Source organism: Episyrphus balteatus, chromosome 2, assembly GCF_945859705.1.
Source record: "Episyrphus balteatus chromosome 2, idEpiBalt1.1, whole genome shotgun sequence".
NCBI lineage: Eukaryota > Metazoa > Arthropoda > Insecta > Diptera > Syrphidae > Episyrphus > Episyrphus balteatus.
This window is the reverse complement of record NC_079135.1, coordinates 124,715,717-124,739,275: the sequence shown is the minus strand read 5'-3', so window position 1 is coordinate 124,739,275 and position 23,559 is coordinate 124,715,717. Positions and strand designations below refer to the sequence as shown.

Genomic DNA, 23,559 nt, shown 5'->3' with positions numbered 1-23,559 from the left:
TGAGTTTATTATTTTCAATCAGTCTATAGCTCGCCATTATTTGACTCATATCGTCATTAAATACCTATTAAAACCGATAATAACGCTATGTTCATTTGTGTGATATACCTTTTATTTGTATAAAATTGTATCAACACGTTACCAAGAGGGCATATAAGAGAGATTGATAACACAATATCGAACAGAACCCAGGTTAATGAACTACCAGACAGCCCAGCCAGTGTACGCAAAAAAAAAAAAGGGAGAACTTACATACTCCCGCTACGTTTCCTTAGCCGTTGTTGTGGTGGGGTTGTCGGTTGTCGTCTTTGTCGACAAGAAAAAAATCAAGAAAGCGTGATTTTAACACACCAACAAACAAACCAACAAAATTGGTCAATTAATTTAAGTATAACGTAATCCTTAATAAATTGATGCTGCTGCAAAGGCACAAACAGTAAATAACCAGAGCGCACACTTATCAAGAAATAAATAAAAGACTTCACACTTGAGAGGATTCATCTCAAACCAGCAAAAAGAAAGCAAAAAGATTCTCATCTCTAACTTCTCAATATACGTCCACCAGCAATGTCGAGAATAATAATATAATTAATTGAAGAGAAAAAAAAAATAAAAAAAAAAAACTTATTTTGGGGATTGATTGTTATTGTTTCTAGTTGCTAATCGATATAAATTCTTATTTGGTATCCAACCAACACAACACACCATACAAAACAATTGGCACATCATCACATTTACATTAAAAGAAAAATAAATTCAAGTCGGACTTACTTTTATGTGTATAATTACGGCCGGCAGATTATCATGTTTTATTGTTAAAGATTTTTTTTTAAAACATCTATAAACATGGGACGTGTCTTTGTTTTATATATTTTTTTCCTTTTTGTTTGTTCTTAATGAATTTTTTTATTAATTCGTAAACAAGCTATACATTTTTATTAGCAAAATTTTATAAGCGACAATTTTGGTCAAATCTGTTTTGTTAACTTTTTTAACATTGAGGTAGTAAAATTGTATAGATAGGTATACAAATGCAGAAGTCTGGCTTGGAAAAAAAAGACGTAAAATGTTTTTCGAAAATATAAAAGGTTTGCAAGCACTCACGCTCAAAATTGTTAAATAATGTATTCGACATTCTATTTGATGTTTTTTTTTTTTTTACCAAAAGACAAAGACTGACAGGCAAACAGGCAAACGTTTCTATTTGAAGGGTCCAGGGGAAAAACAGCACAAGTCAATTCCAACTCATTTCGAGAAAAACACATTTTAAAATTTTGTTCTCCATACAACTTAGTAGTACAAGCTCACAATTTACTTATTTTTTTTAGCAAGGCTTAAATTTTTTTTTATAAAAGTAAGGACGCCATCAGATAATGCTCAGTAAATACTACAAGACCTCATCATTAGTTTATTTTTGACAATATGGATTCTGAATGAAAAGTTTTTTATTCGTTAAATGTATCTTAAAACCCGAATAACTTTATTTCTGCAATTTCTATCTCTCTTTATTTCAAATTATACACCGTTTGAAGTGTTTTTAATTTTCTTTATCACAAGAAAAAAGTTCTTTCAATTGATTAAAAGCCAAAAATAATAATTCTTAAACTAGTTTTGCTGAATAAACAGCTTTTACTAACTGTGAATTCAAAATACTAACTGTAAACTGTAGTTGCAGTTTACACAAGTTAGCACAGAAATACTTAAAGAATTAGTTAAGACTTCTTAAGCGCTTCTGATAGTCTTCTTTATGGATTTATGTTCATATTAAGTAGATAAAAAACACAAATTGTTTGTCCAAAGTCCAATTCGGCCAGTAATTTCGTCGGAAAAAACGGCTTAGAAATGCAAAATGACCGAGAAAGCTTAATTTTGGATATGTTTTAGGGGATGCTTAAAAAAGCTTAACTTGAAGTTTTCGACCAAGATTTCCTATGAGCTTTTTCCGCCATTTTGAAAAAAAGGATAAAATTGGTTTTTTGACAATAACGGCTTAGAATTGCAAAATGACCGTGAAAGCTAAATTTTGGATATGTTTTAGGGGATGCTTAAAAAAGCTTAACTTGAAGTTTTCGACCAAGATTTCCTATAAGCTTTTTCCACCATTTTGAAAAAAAAGGATAAAATTGGTTTTTTGACAATAACTCGGCTATCCGACGAGATACGAACCTATTCAAAAGAGCTTTTTTGTAGCTTTACCATGTTCAACAATTCATGCATACATATTTTTTTGCGTATCATGAACCGTTTTCGAGATATCGAAAAAAAAGTCAGAAATTTAGGACATACCATTTGTTTTTTGACATTATCTATTTTTTGCTGATGAATATTCAAAAAATTACACTGGTCAACAAGGTTTTTGTTACAAACACCAAGATATACTTTTCTATAGGTTTTTTGGGTGCTGAGCTCGAATCCGAAGTCAGAACAATTCTATCACATCACGTTTTTGAGATAATCCCGTTAGAAAATCGAAAATGCCGCTTTTTACCAGTTTTCTAGATTATTTCTTGGCTTTTGGTTACTTGTTTTAAATAAATTTGTAACGGTTTCTAATAGAACTAAATCTTGTCTTTCTAAATCCGTTTAAATCTTTTAAATATCTCTTTTCTTCTTTGAGAAATCTGAAATTGAAATCAACGTGTTTGGTATATCTCATGTTTATTGACTTTTAATAGCGAATCTCGAAAAGTTCTTTGCCAATCGCTTTCAAATTTTGACACAACGTTCCATTTAGAATTTTGCAAATTTTTATATTTGCGAAGGTGGTGAATCGCGGTGAGATACATCAAAACGTCACCGTGTCAGATAGTTATACTAAATAATTACTAGTGAGAAAAATATAATTTTTTTCTTGTTAAAAACAAGATAAGAACTTACTGGAATGTAAATGAAACGTTGTGTCAAAATTTGAAAGCGATTGGCAAAGAACTTTTCGAGATTCGCTATTAAAAGTCAATAAACATGAGATATACCAAACACGTTGATTTCAATTTCAAATTTCTCAAAGAAAAAAAGAGATATTTAAAAGATTTAAACGGATGTAGAAAGACAAGATTTAGTTCTATTAGAAACCGTTACAAATTTATTTAAAACAAATAACCAAAAGCCAAGAAATAATCTAGAAAACTGGTAAAAAGCGGCATTTTCGATTTTCTAACGGGATTATCTCAAAAACGTGATGTGATAGAATTTTTTTGGCTTCGGATTCGAGCTCAGCACATCAAAATCCTATAGAAAAGTATACCTTGGTTTCTGTAACAAAAAAAAAGTTTAATTTTGTTGACCAGTGTTATTAAAATCAAATTTGTAGACCTTATTCAAACCTACAATTTTGTATGTTTCAAGCAAATTAAAGTAAAACATTGTGTTGGATTTTGTTCTGTCTCTTACAGTTCACATCTAGTTATTAGAATAATAATCATAAGACACCGGATTAAATCCAGTACAAATCGAGTCGTGCTTGAGTTAGGAAAGTACCAATCTGGTGTACAAAGTGCTTCTCCGCTTTTTAAAAGAACTAAGTTCTTATCCACTTGCACCACCAATTATATAAATAACTTAGTTGGACTAATTGTAAAAATCTGCGAAATTGCTTTAAATTTGCTCTGATCCATAGCATTCTTATCCTGTTTCAAAAGGAAGCTGGTTGTAAACTAAGCCGAAAGATGCCATTTCATTATTATGTGGGAATTCATATGAATTTGTGTTGGTTTCGTATAATCATTTTGTTAATTAATTTTTATGATTGACAGTTAAATGATTTATAATTGAATATATTCACCACAATTGTGGTAAAATATTTTACATAAGATGAAACTCAGACGTCATATATTGTCACAAACAATCTTCATTCTGAACGTGTGCATTGAATTCATTCAGAAATATGTTTAATAATTTAATTCATTGAGAATTTAAAAAATATCAATAAATTGCAATCTCCTTTATTATTTTTCATCAAAACAACAAAAACCAATGCCTCTTTTATAATGTTGCGGTTAATCGTGTGTTTTTAACCTAATTTCTTGGAAACTTATTAAATGTTAATTTTTTATTATTTTAACGTCAGAAAAATCTTAAATGCATTATTAGATTAATTTTAATAGAACTAACGTCAGAGACGATCGATACCAAAATGACAACAACATATCTAGATCTACTTAACTAATGAGTACATTGTGTATAGTACACTTGATTTTAATTGAATTTTTTAGTTTATAGAAGGTTATTTTGACTAATAATTGTTGTTATTGTTTTGTTTTTCTCAACTTTTAACTAATCGACTTTTTAATCGGTTGGGATATTAAAAAAATAAAAACGAACAAAACAATTCCCAGCAGTGAAACACTTCTAATTGGATACAAATCGCCTTAAAAGATCCCATTTATATTAAATTAAAATCAAAGCTCTTAAAAAAAACTTATCTAAAATAAGTCCTCATCCATGAATAGATAATAGTATCTTAATACAATGATCATTATTTGTTTGAATCATTTGTTATCTATACTTCAATGTACATACTCGTACTCGTATCGCACATTTTAAAATGACATTTTGATGGCATTTCGCATAACATTGACGCCTAATTTTTTTTTTTTTTTTTTTGTCTAAAACTACTAACAAGAAATTAACACAACTACGTAAGCAAAAATGATTTTGATCTTTGAAATTAATAATCTAAAATGTTTTACACCAGTGACGTTATTTTAAAAAAAAGTTTTGTAATACTTTTAACCCCTTGTAACCCAAGATCGCAAATTTTAAAATTAATAATGTCGATCGACTTTCAACATTAACTGCCGATTAAAAACTATTGGTGCCATTTATTAAAATTATGGTCGATAAAGCAATATCTAAGAAATATGTTATAAAGCTTCAAAAGAAAAAAAAAAAAAATACATTTTTTGCAATTTTTGTGGGATCCTTGTTGGTTTGTGACATATATGTCACATACAAGGGGTTAATGTCTAATTTATAGACTATTTTTATTTCAAACTTTGAACTCACCAAAACGATTTATTCTACTTTGCAGATTTGTGTTATTAATGACCTCTTAGAATCAGCTTGTTCTTCATTTTTGATTATTTTTGCAAGTCAGAAGATAACACCGAGTTAAGTATGTGTTAACCTGTTTTTACTTGGTGTTAATTTGGTATTAGCTTGGTGTTAAGCTGGTGTTAACTTGATATTAATCTGGTGTTAACTTAATTTTAGCAGGGTGTTAACTTGGTGTTAACCTGGTGTTAACTTGGTGTAAACTTTGTTTTAACTTTGTAATAACTTGTTGTTCACTTGATGTAAACTTGTTGTTAACTTAGTGACAACTAATTCTTCTTCACTCTATTTAACTAAAAGATTTATTGAATATTGAATTTTTCCATCCCAGAGGTAAATTTTTGGTAATTCGGAGTTAACTAAGTATGCACTCTGACTCTGAAAATGAACCAATATTTTCAATCATGAATTTAATTTTTTTAACCAAAATATTATTAAAAACTTTTATTTATTTCTTTTCCCTCTTCTGAAAAAAATAATTTTTTTAAATGTATAACATCGCTGTTCTGCCAATTAAAAAAATGTAAAAATTAAAAAAAGAAAAAAAAAAAATCAAACACATTCGTGCTTTTGGTGAAGTGGTGTTGCTCGCGTGGTTGTCGTGTGGATGTGACATCTAGAAATGGATTAAAAAAAGCTTTGACTGATCTCGATCACACAGTTTTTTTTTTTTCTTTTGTATTTTTGTACAAAAATGTATTTTTAATCTGATACAAAAAAAGAAAAAAAAAATAACATTTGTTTGCAATTTATAAATTCACTATCTGTTAGCTCTTACATAGGTGATTCAAATTCATATTTGTTTCATAGTGTGTAGGTGTTTTTTTTTTTTTTTGTGTATTTGTATAGGTAAATAGCCCATTTTAAAGAGGAGATAAACCATACAGATGTTCTTATCAGAATTAAGTTTTGTTGGGATATGACAATACAAACAACAACCGACAGATAAGAATATTTAATTGTTTGAAATAGTAGAAATCTTTTCATATTTTGTGGTCTTATGAAATTATTTTAAATGTTTAATAATTTAGTTTTTTTTTTTGTAATTTATTTAAATTATATTATTTAATAGGAATTAACCAAACAAAATTATTTTTATAATCAGACGAATATTAATGACAAGTTTTAGTTAAAGAAAACCTTGAAAAGATTTGAAGATTTCTGTAAACATCCGATTGACTTGGTATTAGTTGATAGAAATGATTTTTTTTGTTTCTGTTTTGCAAGAAAAATGAGGTTAAGTTCTAAATACTCTTAAATTGAAAAAAAAGCTTAATCCGTTATTTGTGAATATAATATTTAGAGAATAGTGGAATGAGCTAATTGCACCCAGATTCTTCAGCATTTTGTTGTTGTGAGGCATAGTGAAAGATAATTGATATTTTTGTGTCCTTGGAGCTGAGCTGAGCGGAGAGAGTCGGAACTGCAATTCAAAATAAGTAGATTAAAAAAAAAAAATCAGAAAAGTTGTGGAACTACAAATTTTGTCTACTCTTGAACCATTATAAAATTATGAATTTTGTACCACATTCTTTTGATCACACAAAATTTGCAAACAGAAATTTTAAACGATATTTATTCTTTTTGCAATTACTTTTTTCAATCCCGCTTCTAAATTTTGTTGGAATATGTACTAAAAAAAAATTCTATCAATATATTAAAAACTGAAGTTTACGTGTATTTTATAGAAAATCTTCGCACGCAAAGGGCAAGTTCTTAACATTAAAATTAATTTTTCGAGGGATTTTTGTTTTGACTATAAACAATAGGTGTTCAATTTTATACAAGAAAATGAATAAATCTAGCCTTTTTGATGAACCGTTAAAAAGTTATAAAATTCCAAACTCAAAAACACAATCTTCCCATGTAAATCATATGGGAAATACAAATTTGCGATGCGGCGGCACTTAATGTTAATATTAAGGGCTGAAACTTTTACAGTATTTTTTTTTTCGTCATTTCCAAAAATATTTTCGGTAGTGCTTTGAACAACAAAATTTTTTTTTTTGAATCAGTCTAATAAACAACCGATAAAAAATGTTGACTCCCCTTTCAAAATCAAAATCCGATCCAAGTTTCTTGCAATATCTTAAAATGCAGTTTATAATCATTTTTAACAAAAAAAAATGACCTTGCAATACAAAGAAAAGTTTATAGGGATCCTTTTTCGAAAGAGAACTAAATTTTTACGAGAATTCCTTCCCTTAATTCGCGGTCGTATTGAAACGTTGCTTTTTTGGCGGGGTTCTCAGGATCTCCCTTTGAAAATGTCCTATTTTTTGAGACATGGTATATTTATTATCTAGGCCTCCTCGGATCTTCGTATACTTCTAGTTCGAACAAAGCCTCGTAATAAGTAATTCTTTATTTTTGGAATGTTGGACGCACCGTTGGCAAATATCCAAAAAATGTCTTAAATGTGTCTAAAATCGTCAAAAAAGTCAAAACCTTGAAAAACACGAATTTGTCAATGTTTTGTGATTTTAGATAGGTATTAAAGCTTTGCTTTTGACAAAAACATGAAAAATAAATTGCACGACTGGGGTCGCACGTACTTGCTCTTATGCTTAAAGTAACTATAATGTTAAAGCTTTTTATTCAAAAAATTAAAAATTTGATATTTTGAAGAAATTTCATAAGTAGTATAAAAAAATTAAATCTGTTTTTATAATTAATTAAACTCCGTTTTAAATTATCTTAAAAAAAAAAACAAAACAAATATGCCATTTTATTTCTTGTATAAAAAGGTATTTTTAGAAAAAAATTTTCGAAAATTGTAGGAGCCGTTTTTTTAAAAAATAGTTTTTTATATATAAAATTTTTTTAACATTTTTCAAAAAAAAAGTTGGGATGCCATTTTGAAGAAATAATTAATTTACACATTAAAACTAAATTTCAAAATTTTTCATTAATCCGTTTTCAAAAAATTGATTTTTCAAAAAAAAATTTTGAAATATTTTTTTAAAAAACCAAAAATGCGTTTTTTGAAAATTTTCTAAAATTTTAATATTATCTTTACTTACACACTTTTGTATAAAAATTTTCATTTGAATCGGGTTAATGTTGTACGAGATATTCAGAAACGAAAAAAACCGTTCTATGACAGGTACCGTTAATAACGGTACAAAAAATATTTTTTTTATTTAAAAAGTTGGCTCTTATGTGTTGTACTATACACAAAAATTTTAATCAAAATCGTTAGGGTCGTTTTTGAAAAAAATTAACTTTTCTATTTCCGTTATATGGCAGGTACCGTTAGTTTTGGTCATAAAAAAAAATTTCAATTTCCCCTCTAGGGAATCACCAAAAACTGCTAACTACCAAGTTTGAAGAAAATCACTTCACTCGTTTAGGCTGCAGCTCCAGATAGAGACAGACAGACAGACAGACAGACAGACAGAATTGCCGGACCCACTTTTTTGGCATTCTCCATCATCGTAATGTCATGTAAAATTGTTATCTCGAGTTCGATTTTTTTTACGAATCCTAAACTTGCCCTATAGTATACCTACATATATCGCAAGTAAAAAATATAGACGAATTGAGAACCTCCTTTTTGGAAGTCGGTTAAAAACAACTTTTCTTCTATTAGAATACATAACTTTGAATAGCCATGATTTTGGAACTGGGATTTATGAATTTATAGAATTTTCAAATACACAATTTTGAAAAGTGACATTTTGACAAAAAAAAAAAATACCTTACCCACTCAAATGGAAATATTTTGCCGAAACTGCGGTTATAAAAGTTTATATCAATATTTTTTCCAATAAAGTAAGCAAGAACTATTATCCAAAAACAATTTATTGCGTTTTGGTCATTACTAAAAATAAATTGTATTGAAATGAGATCAGCTTAATTGTTGGGTTATCACCTGAAAATGATATCTTCGACATTACCAATTGGGAATTATAATATTTGAGACAGTCAAATTTAATCTTCTAATTAATTTTATATTTTTCTTAGAAATACTTCATAAAGTAAAGATTACCCTTATTTTTTTTGTTGGTAATCTAGTGTTGAGACAAATTACACCACATTAAATTTTTTTAATCTTGAGTATCGCACCAATATTGATCACGTTTGCTACTACACGTTCATTGGTTTTTTGCATATTTAAATAGACATATTCTATTTATAGTCTGGTTATCTTCCACCTATTTGACAAATTTTGTTGATCTAACTCAAAGGTCAATGATGATGTCCTTGATCGTTTTTGTAATCAGTATTTCATAAAACAATAAATATAAAAATAGGTGCTAGTAAAATATTTAAATTGTTGATTATTTTCATCACAATAAATTAAGGGACAAAATTTATCTTAAATTTACTACAAATTGACGCAACTCATTGACGCACAGCATTTAATACCTACTTACCTTATCATATTATTTCTAAGAATTCTTCATAGCAACTAGAAGAATAATATCATTATTTAACCAAAATAATTGTTTGCTGATTATAATAATGTCTAAATTTTTTGTACTGATTTGGTCAACTGTGTCCAGCAGTTAAATCTCTCATATGGTTTATAATAAGCTTCTTTCTTTCTTCTGTTAGCACACTTTAATAGAGGAAACAATGCAGTTTGAAGCTAATGGCGGGTTTCTTTCACCGAAAAGTAATTGACCAGTTCCGTCAATTTTGTAGAAAACGTTTCCCATTTATGGCGGCAGGTTTTAATCCGATCTGGGATCTTGTTTATACTTTGAAGGGAGCAGTAATACTTATTATCTTATTGGCTTATTAAGTTTGACACCTTAATATAACTTGGGATCAAAAATCTCTATTTTAACTTCTTGTAAGTCTTGGGTGATATTTAGACCCGTAATCGTCCCAGTTGAATGTATTATTTGTACAGAGAGTTTTTGGCTGCCTAAGCCGTTTATTCTTAAGTCTTGAAAATTATTCAGCACTGTCACGGCAGGCTTCTGTTCTTAACTAGTACCCTTGGGAAGAACGATTTACCTTATAAAAGAACTTTTAAAATTGTTTCTGCCAAAGCAATCTTCAATGAATTGGAGGGAGACTTGGTTCGGTGTTCCTGTTTTTTTATTGAATGCATGCGTCCGCCAAAAACTCTATATCAAACAAACAACCATCAATTCTATTGATAGTTAGTTGTTCTGAAGACTGCCTTGTCTAATTATTCTGAAGTGTTGAAAGGCAATTGGCCTATCCCTTAACCAACCAACCTGCGTTCCGATTGAGGAAATGGTCCAACACCAGTTGAATTTCTCTTGTAATATTTATGTTTTCAAAAAGTTTCTATCTTGTTTAAATTTAAATATGTTGAATACAGAGATTTTTTCTTTATCTAAAGTACAAGAATATAAAAACATCTTTTTTAGTAAACTTTTAGAATAACTTACTTGTTACTTGTAACTTACATTAGGTGGTGAAATAAATGGGATCGGGTCAAAATTCTGGCTTCAAAATTCTGCTTTTAAAAATTCTACTTTTTTAGCGAAAATTCTACTTTTTTAAAATTCTGCTTTTCAAAATTCTGCCAGCATTATATTTGAACAAAAAAAATTCTGCCGATTCTGTTTTTTTTTTTATAGCATATGCCCTGGCTAAAGAAAAATAAACCTCATTAATGTAATTCAAGATTGGTGCTTTCTTAATTTGTATTTTATTTAAGTGTCGCAAATAGTTTTTTTAATTCCATATACTGACTTTCTTTCAAATAAAATATGTAAACTAATTGGAACCGATGTTGTTTGATACAAAATATTCCTTTTCTAATTCAAATTTTTGAATAATCATCTTTATTTGATAAATTAATACATTTTTAATTATTTTCGGAAATGTTTTATATTAAAAACCTTTTCTTAATATTTTGAAATTTATTCATTTATAAAACAAAAATTATTACGCATTTAAAAAATGACAAATTTTCAAATAGATGATTTTACAGAATTCTGCAATAAATCAAAAAAGGGTTTGGAAAATATTAAAAAGCGCGCGCTTTTTAACATTTCCAAACTTTTTTTTAATTTTTTGCAGATTTTTGAAAAACAGAATTATGAAAAGCAGAATTTTGACAAACAGAATTTTGAAAAACAGAATTTTGAAAAGCAGAATTTTGAAAGCAGAATTTTGAAAGCAGAATTTTGATAAAAGAATTTTGACCCCGGCAGAATTTTGACCCCAACCCGAAATAAATTTATAAAAAGTCCCATAGGCCCAGACTGAACTTTGGAAGTTCCCGAAATCACACCTGTTCGAAGAACAATGAAAAATATATAAAAGAATAACAAAAACAGGCTAAAGATTGATTGCCTTTAAACAATAGCAAAAAATAGGTTTGTTTAAATAGTCTATTGTTGTTTTTGTTTATAAAAAAAAGAAAACACATCAAAACTGATCAAATATTTAACCACTCACTAACTATAAAAAGAATTTTTTAACTTTATTTATGTCATATACCATTTTGTTTATTAAATAATTTTATTTTTCAAAGAAAGATCATAATGTTTTGACGTAACCATAAGTTGGAAATTCTACCAATATTTTGTTGACATACATACATACATATATTTTTGGATTAAACTTAAAAAAAAAAAACTTTTTCTTAAGATTTTAAATGAACCAAAACCATATCGTTCTCTCAGAAACAAATAAAAATTTCAAATGTTTTATTATTTTAAACTCGGATAAAGCCTATATTAAAAATGCTTAATTTCTTGCAGAGAAACAAAATTATTTTTAAAATTAATACCTTAAAAAATTTTCATCAAAAAAATTATTTTTTTGAAATTTAACATTCAACTAAAAATAAAAGAAAAAGAAAAAAATCGATTTTAAAATAAAAAAAAAAAAATTACTTATGTCATTTTGCTTCTGAGAGGACGAAATATCCTTCACAAAATTTACATTTTTGGGTTGTACTTCTTTTTAGTACTCTTGTCTACTTTTTTTTAAACACATAGTTTGTTTTCAAAAGTGAAAAATTTGACAATTAACAACATTGTTTGCCTCTTTATAAAATAAACAAAAAGAACCTTATAAGTCTCAAAACATCAGACTAAAAAAAGCTAAATATAACATAAATAATTTCGTTGTTTTTGTAATTTATGTAGAAATGAAGCTCACAGCGCACAGTGGGTACCCTCCCATACAAAGTGCGGTCAAAAATATAATGACCATTTTTTTTTTTTAATGAAACGCCTGTATTATGACTTATTATGATTTATTATTGCAAAATAATACATAAAGTCAATTTTAAAAATTTTTTTTTTTTTTTTTGAAGAAAAATAAAAATAAAAAAAAAATGGTTAATGCCGGGAATCGAACCTGACTGTCAGTCGTGCACCTTACCCTTAACCTCTAGGTCAGTCTTTTATAAGAATAATAGTGCCAATAAGGCAATATTTTAGTTTTAAGTTGTAATTTTTTTCTTTCAGTGTAGGGTCATTTAAACTCGTATTACTCGAAAAGGGGAAAAAAGGGGAAAAAACTGCGCTATTATTTCGAAAGGTAGGACAGTATTTTTCATTTGAGAACTTAAATTGTAGAAGGCACTCGAAGGCAAACCAACTAAATCTCCAATTAACTGAAAATTAAGCTAAATAAAAATGGTTAAAAATGCTTCGCTTACGAGCCCCATTACAATTAGAATTAATGTTATTTAACAAAATAATTTATGTTTTTAGTAAGTATTAACCTTCTCCTTTAATATCCATAATAATTTAATATTGTTCACAATTTTTTAACATCCGTTATCACTATCCCAAGTTTGCAGCGATAAGCCAACTGTACTTTTTTGTATATATTGACTTTGAATGGCTATTAAGAAATGAAAAAAAAAAGTGTAACCGTCTAACTTTTTTTGGTTTTGGTTTGATGGGAGATTGTAGAACATGGTTTAATCATTGGATTTTAAAAAACTGAAATTTACTTTTTTTATTTTTGACCTATGGCGGTGCCCACTGTGCAGCGCCAATAAATTAACACATTTGGCTTTTTCACATTAAAACATAATAAATCAATTTGATGATATCAACCTATCTGCTGGCAGTTTAAACTAGATTGTACCTTGCTCTTGTCTTTAGACAATATTTATGCGCGCCAAAAATTAAATACAAATAAGAGATCTTGTTATTTAATGAATACGCCTTCCTGCGACGCAAAAGAATTATGTATTTGATTAAATAAAAGTCGTGCGATTCAATTAAGAAACACTATCTATTTAATACACATATCTCTGCAAAATTTTATAAAAGATATTTTTATAAACCATTTTAATGTATTTTAAAATTCAAATGATAGAAAAATAAAATCGGATTTTTTATTTTTAAATAAAGTGTACTTTTCACTCTCATGTTAAGTCACACCTGTTGAAGCCTTTTTGTCATGCGTTTCTTAGCCATTAGCACTCTTTTTTTATTGTTTTTTTTTCTATTTTTTTTTTTTGGGAAATTAAAGTAGGTACAAAAACAAAACAATTAAATTCAATAAAGCCCAAAATAGATTTCTCAAGACTAAAACTTCAGGACAATCTACCAAGCTATTATTAGCTTCGTTTTTGTTTAATTAAATACTTTATGTATACTTAATCATTTGAAATTTTCTCCGAACTGATAAAGAGCAGACGGATAGCGTCAGCGTGCGTCATAAATAGACATATTTGTAATGGACTGTACTATAAAAAAAAAAAAAAAACAAGAAAACAAAAACGTAGAAATAACAATTCTTTTGTTTTTATTTACCTTTAATTGTTTTGTTTTGGAATTATTTTCTTATTTATCTCTGATATTATAAAAATGTTAACAAAAAAAAAGAGGTCAATGAAACTGTCGCTAATTTGTAGTAGATGAAAAACAAAAAACAATTTTTATAAACAAAGTTGATTTTTGGAATTTTAAGTTATTGTATTTAACACCCTCCTTTACATCATAAGGTCTTTTAGGTTAGAATATTGGTAAATCTTTTTTAACTTTTTGAGTTTGTTATTATCTGCAAGATTTCTCAGAAACCTTATTTCGGGAATCATTAGATTAGATAAAATACAAGTCCAGTTTCTCGAAGACTCGCTTATAACCGAAATATTTTTGATCTTGTCGATTGAAAATAAGTCCTTTTCTTCAAAATTTTTAGCCATTTAGTAGATGCCTAAGAATTTGGAACAAAATGGACTCCAAAAAGATGTCTTTTCAGGGGTTAGGGTCAAAATCCCGAAAATATAAATCCCGAAAACCCAAAATACCGAAAAACCAAAATCCAGAATCCCGAAAACCCAAAATCCCGAAACATTATATAAAATGAAAAATTTGAGCAAATTGTTAATGTTATATAATTTTTCGGGTTTTCGGGATCCTATATTTTCGGAATTCTGGGTTTTCGGATTTTGGATTTTCGGGATTCTGGGTTTTCTGGTTTAAAAATTTTGGATTATGTCCGTCTCCCGTATTTCAGATTATCAATTACAGGTGTTTGGTCTAAGTGGCTTTAAAATTTTGGAGAATTTACTTGATTAGAGCATGCTTATTCCTTGAGTGTGATTAAAATGTCCCTAAGATACTTCACATTATTCTTGGCATCTGTTACTGATCCCTCTGCATTTTCCTAAAAGTAATTTCTAAGCCTTTTTTCCTGAGAGTGACATCTTCCAGAATTTAGATTATGTTGTTGAGTTTATCAAATTATTGGTGCCTTTCTTCGGAGTTTCCACAGTTTTTGACGTTTTCCACATCTGAAACAACAAATTCTGCACAAGCTCTGTCCTTTAAAGGCTTGGAAATATTCTGATTCTTTAGTGCATTAAAAACGGCAAATTCCGCACAGTTTGGAATAGTGTCGAACCCGTGTTCTGGAGATTTTTATATGCTCAAAAGGATGATTAAGATGCAAAAAATATTATCTTAGCCTCAAATCCCATGTCTCTGAAACATTCCATACAAAAATCTGTTCATCGAAAAAAGAGGTTTTATTTTTTTTAAAAGTCTCAAGAGTCTTCCAAAGTTGATGAGGTTGTCCGTTGTCTCTGTTAGCAGGAGAACGGGAGGACTTAAATTGATAATGAGCTGAACTAATTTGTTTTTCGAGTCGCTGAAAAATGATGAGTAGGTGAAGTTGCGAAGTTCTGATAGTAAATCTGGAAGATAAGAGGTCGCTAAGGCAAAGTTATTTATGTTATCAAACAAACCAACAATCATTATCCAACCAGTCATCTATCTCCTTGGTTAAATCTCCGTTCAGGTATTCCTTTCTCTATGGTTCAGAGAGAATGTTGCTTTGTATAAGTTTTACATTTTATTCTCTTAATAGGCAATAATTCTTCATTCTATCGTATTCATCTTCAAGGTTAAAAATAATCTAGCTATTTCCGAACCATGAAAGGTTAAAATAACTGTTTCCAACCTTTTTTTTTTTATAATCGCTATCAATCAAAGTAATTTCTACAACTATTTGATTAACCGAAGCTATTGATTCTCAATTAAATACAAAATCATTTTGCATTTTCATTTCACTCCTATCGATTTACCAATTAACCAAGAGTATGTTTGTGTTTTTTTTTTTTACTCCAAAGTAGACAATTTTCTGACCTACAAGAGTCAAAATCAAAACTCCCATTATAAAATTAAATAATAAAAAAAAAACCCTCAATGGATAGCCACCAATTTCCCCTTTCAATTAAGGCCAACTAAACAACACACATCTCCTCAAGTACTTCTATAATAATCATTCATATAAATAATAAAAAAAAAAGTTAGTGTTGTGTCGTTTGTCGTCTGTCCAGAATGAGAGAGAAGCACCCAAGAAAAGGGCATTAGCCCCATCGCAACGATTGTTTTGATTTCTTTAAATGCAAGCAATCATCTCTTCTGTTTATATATTTTTTTTTTATTTCAATGATAACACAGAAATGAGACTGTAAAATGCACCCGTTTGCGCATTGTTAAATTGAGATAAAATGTACTAGCGAGTTTGCAATTTTGTGTGGACTTTTCATGGGAATACAACGTGGGCAATGTGTCTGTTAGGGTGTTCATTGAAATAAAAACAAAAATAATAATTATAATAATGAATGGAATTTAAATAAAATGGTCTAAAAGCATCAATAGATTTCCGGTAGGGGTCGCTATTTATCATTATTGTACCTCCTAAAAATGTGAAGCTATCACTCATATTGAATCTTTTTTTTTAAGATGGCGAAAATTTGCGGGAATTTTAAGTGCTCCAAAAATTAAAATGCTGTCAAAATGGAGGGAAGTTTTAAAAATTTTGATTTCAAGTAATACCCTAATGCCTATATTTCGAACTAAGAAGCCTCAGCCAGTAACAAAAGAAATATTATTCCAAGCAATTTACACACTATATCAATCTTTGTCCTGCTTTACCCCCTTCACACCCTATCTCTCTCTCACCAGTGTGACTTATTTCTTTTCTCTCTCTTTCTGTCATACTTGATCATATTGGATTCGGTCAGTGGTTGATGTATTTCACAGTTTCAGCATTGAACACCACTTGAAGAGATAATTTACGCAATGTAGACACAATTAATATAAAATGATTCTGAATTGAATGACAATTGAGTTCCATTTTCATGATGATGGATGCATTTATATATAGGGATCATGACGTTATCATGAAATGTCAAAAATGTCAAAAAAAATTGAAAAAAAAAAAGTTTTTATTTTCTTTTTGCAAAAATTGATTAAAATTTTGTTAATTAATTGATTATTTCTTTGTTTTACTTCTCTATGTCGAATCATGTAGCAAGATGTAAAATTTTGAGAAGTATTAATTTCATGCAATTGAATAAAATTCTTTTTTTTTAAATGCATTCATTAACTTATCTCCTGGGCACAATTGTTGTAATGTCAAAATCCCCCAAAACCATTCGGCTATCTTTTGAATGTATTCTTTGAATTTTTGACAATCACATGTGACTATCATAGAATTTCCCGTCTGCCAAGGGTTATTCAACTTGATTTTAATTTCAATTTAGTGACATTTGCAATCAACGAGTTTATTTTATTTTAAATAGATAAATAGGAGTAGCTAGCCTTGCGGGAATCTACTCAACTTGAAGTTAATATGATCATATCTAAGAAACTGATCCGTTATGTGGTAAAATAGCGTTACTTAGCGTTACTTAGCATTACTTATCGCCACTTAGCGTTACTTAGCATTATTAAGCTTTACATAGCGTTACTTACGGTCACTTAGCGTAACTATACGTTACTTAGCGTTATTTTGCTTTAATTCGCGTTATTTAACTTGTTTTAAATTTTTTTTTACATTTTGTATACTTTAATGGCTTTTTTAGCGTTAATAAGCGTCACTAAGCGTTACATAACGTTACTAGCATTACTTAGCGCAATTTAGCGTTGCTTAGCGTTACTAAGCGTTACATAGCGATACTTAGCGTAACTTTATTAACGTGTTTTGAATATTTTTTTCACTTTTTTATACTTTCGTTTAGTGCTACTAATGCTAGCTAAAATGTTATCACAACAAACTATGAAATCGGTCCAGTACTCTTCGAGTTTATAAACTCGAACAAAAAAAAACAAACTATTATTTTCTTCTTTCTAATTTTAAGACAAAACTAGTATCCATCGAATCCATTTCTAACTTTTGTTATTTTTTTTATTTATTTAAGGAATGCGAATGACAATGGCCACAGCTTCCACAATGACACCAAGAGTACATAGAAAAGGCTTCCGTATACCATCAAAAAGACATCCTGGCAAAGCGTTACCTGGTAAATTGCATTCAATATCAAGGGTAAGTAATAAAATTTAAAATTAAATTACATTTTTTTTTGTATTTATATTTCATTTCTATTTTTAAACATCATCAGGTTGGTCCCGGTAAAATACCACCTGGTAAACGAATGCAACAAAGACCACAACCACCACCGTGTGATAATTCAAATGACAGTGGATTTGGCTTTGACCAACATGTCGAGGTGCAGAACAATAATCAACATATGATTAGATCCATGCCAGTATCAAGGTAAGTTTTAAAATTACGAAAAATTAATTTTAACTGACTTATTTTATTATTGTAATTATATATTAAATTTTAACACGGGGCTGTTTGATGTTTTTTTACTTTTTTTTTTAATTTAAAATAATTTTTGTTTAAAAGAGCACTTGGGTTTAACACTGAGCAAACTATTAATTAGCTTGATGTATACAATATTATACTTTTTTTTTTCTAAAGTCTAGTTTTTTTTTTTTTTTTTTGTTTGTGCTTAATTATATTCATTCATTATTACATCATGATGTTAAGCAAATTCAATAACATTGTTATCACTTATCAGAGTCAAAACAAAAAAACAGATTATTTATGAATAAGTCTAGACATAATCGTAGTTTACGGTTGTTTTCAAGAAATTCGAAATGCATTTTGTTTAAAAAAATATTTTATTTAAAACAAACCTAGGTTATTTCTTAAGTAAAGTCCTGTCCAATTGATTGATTAAAGTAACAAAGTGCAACAATACTCCGATTCAAATTTTAAAAAGAATGCGTTTAGATAATAGAAAGAGAGTTTCTCTTCTACAAATTTTGAAAAGAGAATGATGCTCAAATGTTTTCTTTAGACTTTGTTGATACCGGGATTAAATTTTCTATAGTTAAATCATTTCATTGATTGTTTTGTACCTTAATATGTAAAATTTTCACCGTTTAATTTTTTTTTAGAAAAAAAAATGTTACTCATACACCACGGTGACCTAATTCGATATAATTTTTATATAAATGATTGTATCTTTATCAATTAATTTTTGATTTTTAAGATTTCTAATGAAAACCAGTACAAATATCCAAAATATATATTATCAATATGGCCATGGGTCACTGGGGTGTATGTGGAACTTTTTTTTATGGAAACAATACCAGATTACAAAGAATTCTGATGTTCTATGCCTAGTATATACTAATTTTTCCAAGGAAACATGCCTTTAGATTGGCTTAGGTCAACCACATACTGTAACGGTAAATCTATTAAAATATAAAAAAGGCCCGATGATGACCAAGTCTGTTAAGCAACATTCAATTTTTTAGAAATTTAGACACAAAATATTAATTGGTTTTTCTCATTGTTTTTCACTAAATTACTTCAATTCGTTTTGGGCTGCTATTACGACCCAAATGCACCTTTTATTCACTATAACATTGACTTTTTTGCTGTATCTGAGCCACATTCTATGACCTATTAAAAATAAACTGTAACTAATGAATTCCTAGAACTTCTCGAAAAGGGTTATCAAATTTTTAACCAAAATTTTTCGAACGAAGTGATGACTTCCGTCACATTGTTAATACAAAAAATAGTATAGTCATCGAGAGTTTAAAAAAGAACAAAAATAAAAGAATATTCCTTACTCTCAATTTTTTCCAATGAAGTTTGAAATAAGAGTTCAAGTTGTAATTTATTCTGAGAACACTTTTTGGCATACATTTGATTTGTACGAAAAAAGTTCGATTACTTTATATGCAAAATATTTGTTACGATCGAAATTATTATTCAATACAACACATTCAATAACAATAAAAAACACTGAAACATTTTTAATGATGTGTTTTTGTGTAAGCTTAAGAATAATAATTTTCATGACTTCTATATAAATCTTAAGAAAGACATAGGTATTATTTAAAGTTTAACCAAATTCTTAGACCCATAAGCTAAATATATTTAACGATTAATCGTTTTATATGTTTTATTAAGTCTTTGAGAGCAAAGATCTCTCTTGAACACTCGTACTATGTAAACATTTTGTAACGCTCTTTAAAAGGTGACCATATTACTTGCTTATATATGTTAATTTTCTCTGAACAGGTGGATTGTTAAAATATATTTTGTTTCTCTTTCTAAAAAAAAAAAAACATGTCCACCTTCAGCGCTACGATTTGAAGTTAAGATAAGTTTTAATAAAACAATTTATATTCACAAATATGTATGTATATAGAAAAAAAAAAACTCTAAAATAAAACTATGTTAAGCTTTGGGACTACCCCATTATTAAAATAATAATCCGTTTCATAGCAAAAAAAAAAATAAAACAATTTAAAATACCTGTTTGTAAGCCAATAAATTTGTCATCGGCAGCAAGCCATTTTGGATTTTTATATTTAAATTATCTATTTAACGTCCTCTTATTAGCATACATGAAGTTAAATTAGATTCATTTAGATCCAATCATTTAACCGGCATAATTAACGGGGATGAGTTTATGTTTCTTATATTGTCTCAAGGTATTAAAATTAGTTTTGTCTGACGTAGAATACTGTACCGTGACCCAAAAAAAAAAAAAACAACAACAAAAAATTAAAATAAACTATTTCAAAATAAAAAAAAACATATTTTTCGAATTACTTCAAATCAGTAAAATGTAAAGCTAGAATTGGGTTATCACCGATTTCGGTCAACACGTTGACTCTCTGTCTGGAATCAGATAAATCTCATTGCACATTATGAATCTTCAATGTTTATGAAAATAATAAAATGCAAAATTTGCTGAAAAAAAAACACAGGTAACAACAAATTTTGTTGCCGGAAACAAATCATATTTTTCTAAAGATTGTGTATGCATTAATTTTAAATGTGGTCCTAGAATTGACCTGTCAGGTTATCGAGGTTTTCACCTCTGGATGTGCTTAACAATTTTTATTTTTTCAAAACACTATTCAGACAATAAAAAGTAATTTCAAAAGGAATTTCATCATTAAGGGGGGAAATCCCTCCAGACGACACCTTTTTCACTATTTTTTTATGAAAAACTGAAAGCACTTATTGAAATTTGGAAAAAGACAAAATATTACTGACATTATCAAGAATTGAAAAAAAAATTTTTGAAATGAAAAAATAACAAAATGGCGGCTCTGGAGACTTTCAAAGTTGACGCCTCTAGTTTGCGCCGTGCAATGTACAGGTCCAGGAAATCATCTTAACTCAAAAAAGAAATTTTTTTCCGTTAGATGATATTAGTACACATTGCATGAACCTAAATTTATTTTTTTTAAATGAAAAATAAAAATTAGAAATCAAAAAAACGAAAAAAACCATGTTTTTTTTACAAAGAAGTAGTTAAAAAAAATATTTACTGTACAAATTTTATTCAACTTTTAGGTTCATGTTGTGGCCAATGATTTAAGGAGTAATTTGCTTCAAATTTCAAGTCGATAGCTTCATTAGTTTTTGAGTTACATTGCACGGCGCGGAAAAAAACTAGTTTCGAAAAAAAAGCGTTTAAAGTTTTCGTTTTCGTACTATGGTAGGTTCGGAGCGCATTGGTTTCGGGACTATCTAGGCATTTTTGAGGCTTCATTTAAGGCTAAGACCACTGAAAATAGTTTCTTCGGTTGATAAATAAATTTATTACGCAAAAAAAAAATAATGCAAAAATAAAAAATTTCGGAGGGATTTCCCCCCTTAAATTACCCGTTCAAATCATATAAATATTTTTTTTTTTTTTTCAATTCAATTCAATTTTATTTCGTTTACTTAACACTGTAAGATATAATATCTTATAAGCTAGTGAGAAGCTATTATTACAAATATATAAGGATAATACAAAATAGTTAAAAAAAATTTTTCTAAAGTAAATTAAGTTCATTTTAAATAAAGATTAAACATTACTTGTTTGTAGGTTACTTGTCTGTTCAAACGTTTTAAGATGATAGATAATTTTTAATTTCTTTCTTCACTTTTCGCACATCTTCGATTCTTCTGATATCGCGTGGAAGATTATTCCATAGACGAACACTATTTATAAAAAACTGACGTTCCGATGTTAAGGATGAGTATCGTAGATGAATGAGTTGATGGGTTCTACTCGACGAGGCCATTTGTAGTCTTTCATACAGATAGTGGGGTTCATGCGTCAGCAAGATATCAGAAAACAGAAAGAGGGTACGAAGCTCCAGGAAACTGTTAAATGTCATGTTGAATAGCCCAAATGATAATGCTGAAATATGTTCATATCTACGTTTACCATATATATAACGAATTGAGCTGTTGAAAGCAACATTTAATCGACGCTTGCTTTCAAAACTGCACGAACTATATATTTCACACCCATAAGTAAGAATTGGCACTATCAATGTTTTCACCAGCATAATTCGAGTTTTGATAGGGGTAAAAGACTGAGTCGCCCTAAGGGATCGTAAAGCACCATATGTTTTACCAATAACTGCATTTATATGATTATCCCATGTTAGACTGCGATTAAAGAGAATACCCAGATTTCTAGCTGTCTCGGGGTATGGAATTGGAATATTGTTTAGTACAATCAAAGGAAAGTAAGATAAATCTAATGGTTTTCGTGAAACGACAAGACAATTTGATTTTAAAGGGTTTAATAAGAGGCCATGATATTGAGACCAACGTGAAATGCTCTCCAAGTCTTCGTTTATACAAGCAACGTGATGTTCAATGAGACCAACTGGACAGCTAAGGTACAACTGCACATCGTCAGCGTACATACAGATATTACAATACCTTACAATGTTAGGAAGTTCGTTGATGTATAATGAAAACAAAAGAGGGCCCAAAATTGACCCTTGCGGGACTCCCCTTGTAGTTGACAAAAAGTCAGATAAATTATTATTTATATCAACTTTATTTACAGTGGTTGATGTTACAATGCCTGCGTTTCTTGAAAGGAGGTAGACTATACTCATGAGTAGAAATCTAGTACTACAACTATATACATATTAATATCTTCTCGAGGTGAATATTATTTTTGGATTGTAGTTATAAAGTTAATCTACTAATCATCCACTCATGAGGAATCAATTTCCTCCAACAGATTGCGGCTGATGATACTAGTAATGTAAGTAAATAGTTTTTAACCGCCTTAAAAAAAAGAGTAGATTTTCAATTGGGAATTGGTAAAGTTTACAATGGTCAAAATTTGTACTCAATTAATTAAGGTGGAGAAATCTAACAACAAATAAGTTTTATGTGAAATGATTAGCAGAAAATATACCCAGTTTAGATATCTACTCTATTCAAGACAATTCTGTACATTTCAACAACTATTTCATATAAAAAGTTTCTTCTGAATATCTAGAACAAAAGCGAAGTATAATTTTTGGTGCCAAAGATGTATTTACGAACGTTTTGGTACTTTCAAAGAACATTTTAATTGTTCAGAATCTTTGAAGAAATTTAGAATTTTTCACAGTTACACGATAAACAATTTAAAGGTCTGCAATGAATGTATTAATACAAGTTTCAAAACATTCCATTTTACTTCAAGCACCTCATTCGTTCAATTTAAATCTTTCAAAACAAAATGTTCTCCCATAGCATTCCGAGGGAGTATTTTTCCCCTTCTTTTCAAAACATTTAATTCAGATTACCCATAAAATTGGGTAACGTTATAGTTCGCAAATTTTTTTTACATTATGGTGCAAAAACATTATTTTCTAACTCAAACTGTTTTGGAAAAATATATACTAGAAAATAGCACTTTACCTGCTTGTGCATACCTATGCCACTACATTTGAAAAAAAAAAATATATACCGATTTCATTGGTTGCA

General features: G+C 28.8%; 1 protein-coding gene across 3 annotated transcripts in view; it reads left to right on the top strand.

The window, feature by feature from the left end:
• LOC129912346 (nuclear factor of activated T-cells 5) overlaps nt 1-23,559 on the top strand; it is a 97,665-nt gene that overhangs the window by 52,869 nt on the left and 21,237 nt on the right. For all 3 annotated transcript variants that reach the window (XM_055990564.1, XM_055990566.1, XM_055990565.1), the window contains exons 2-3: nt 17,666-17,790; nt 17,867-18,021. In XM_055990564.1, coding sequence (XP_055846539.1) covers nt 17,666-17,790; nt 17,867-18,021 — 280 coding nt within the window. The remainder of the gene's footprint in view (nt 1-17,665; nt 17,791-17,866; nt 18,022-23,559) is intronic.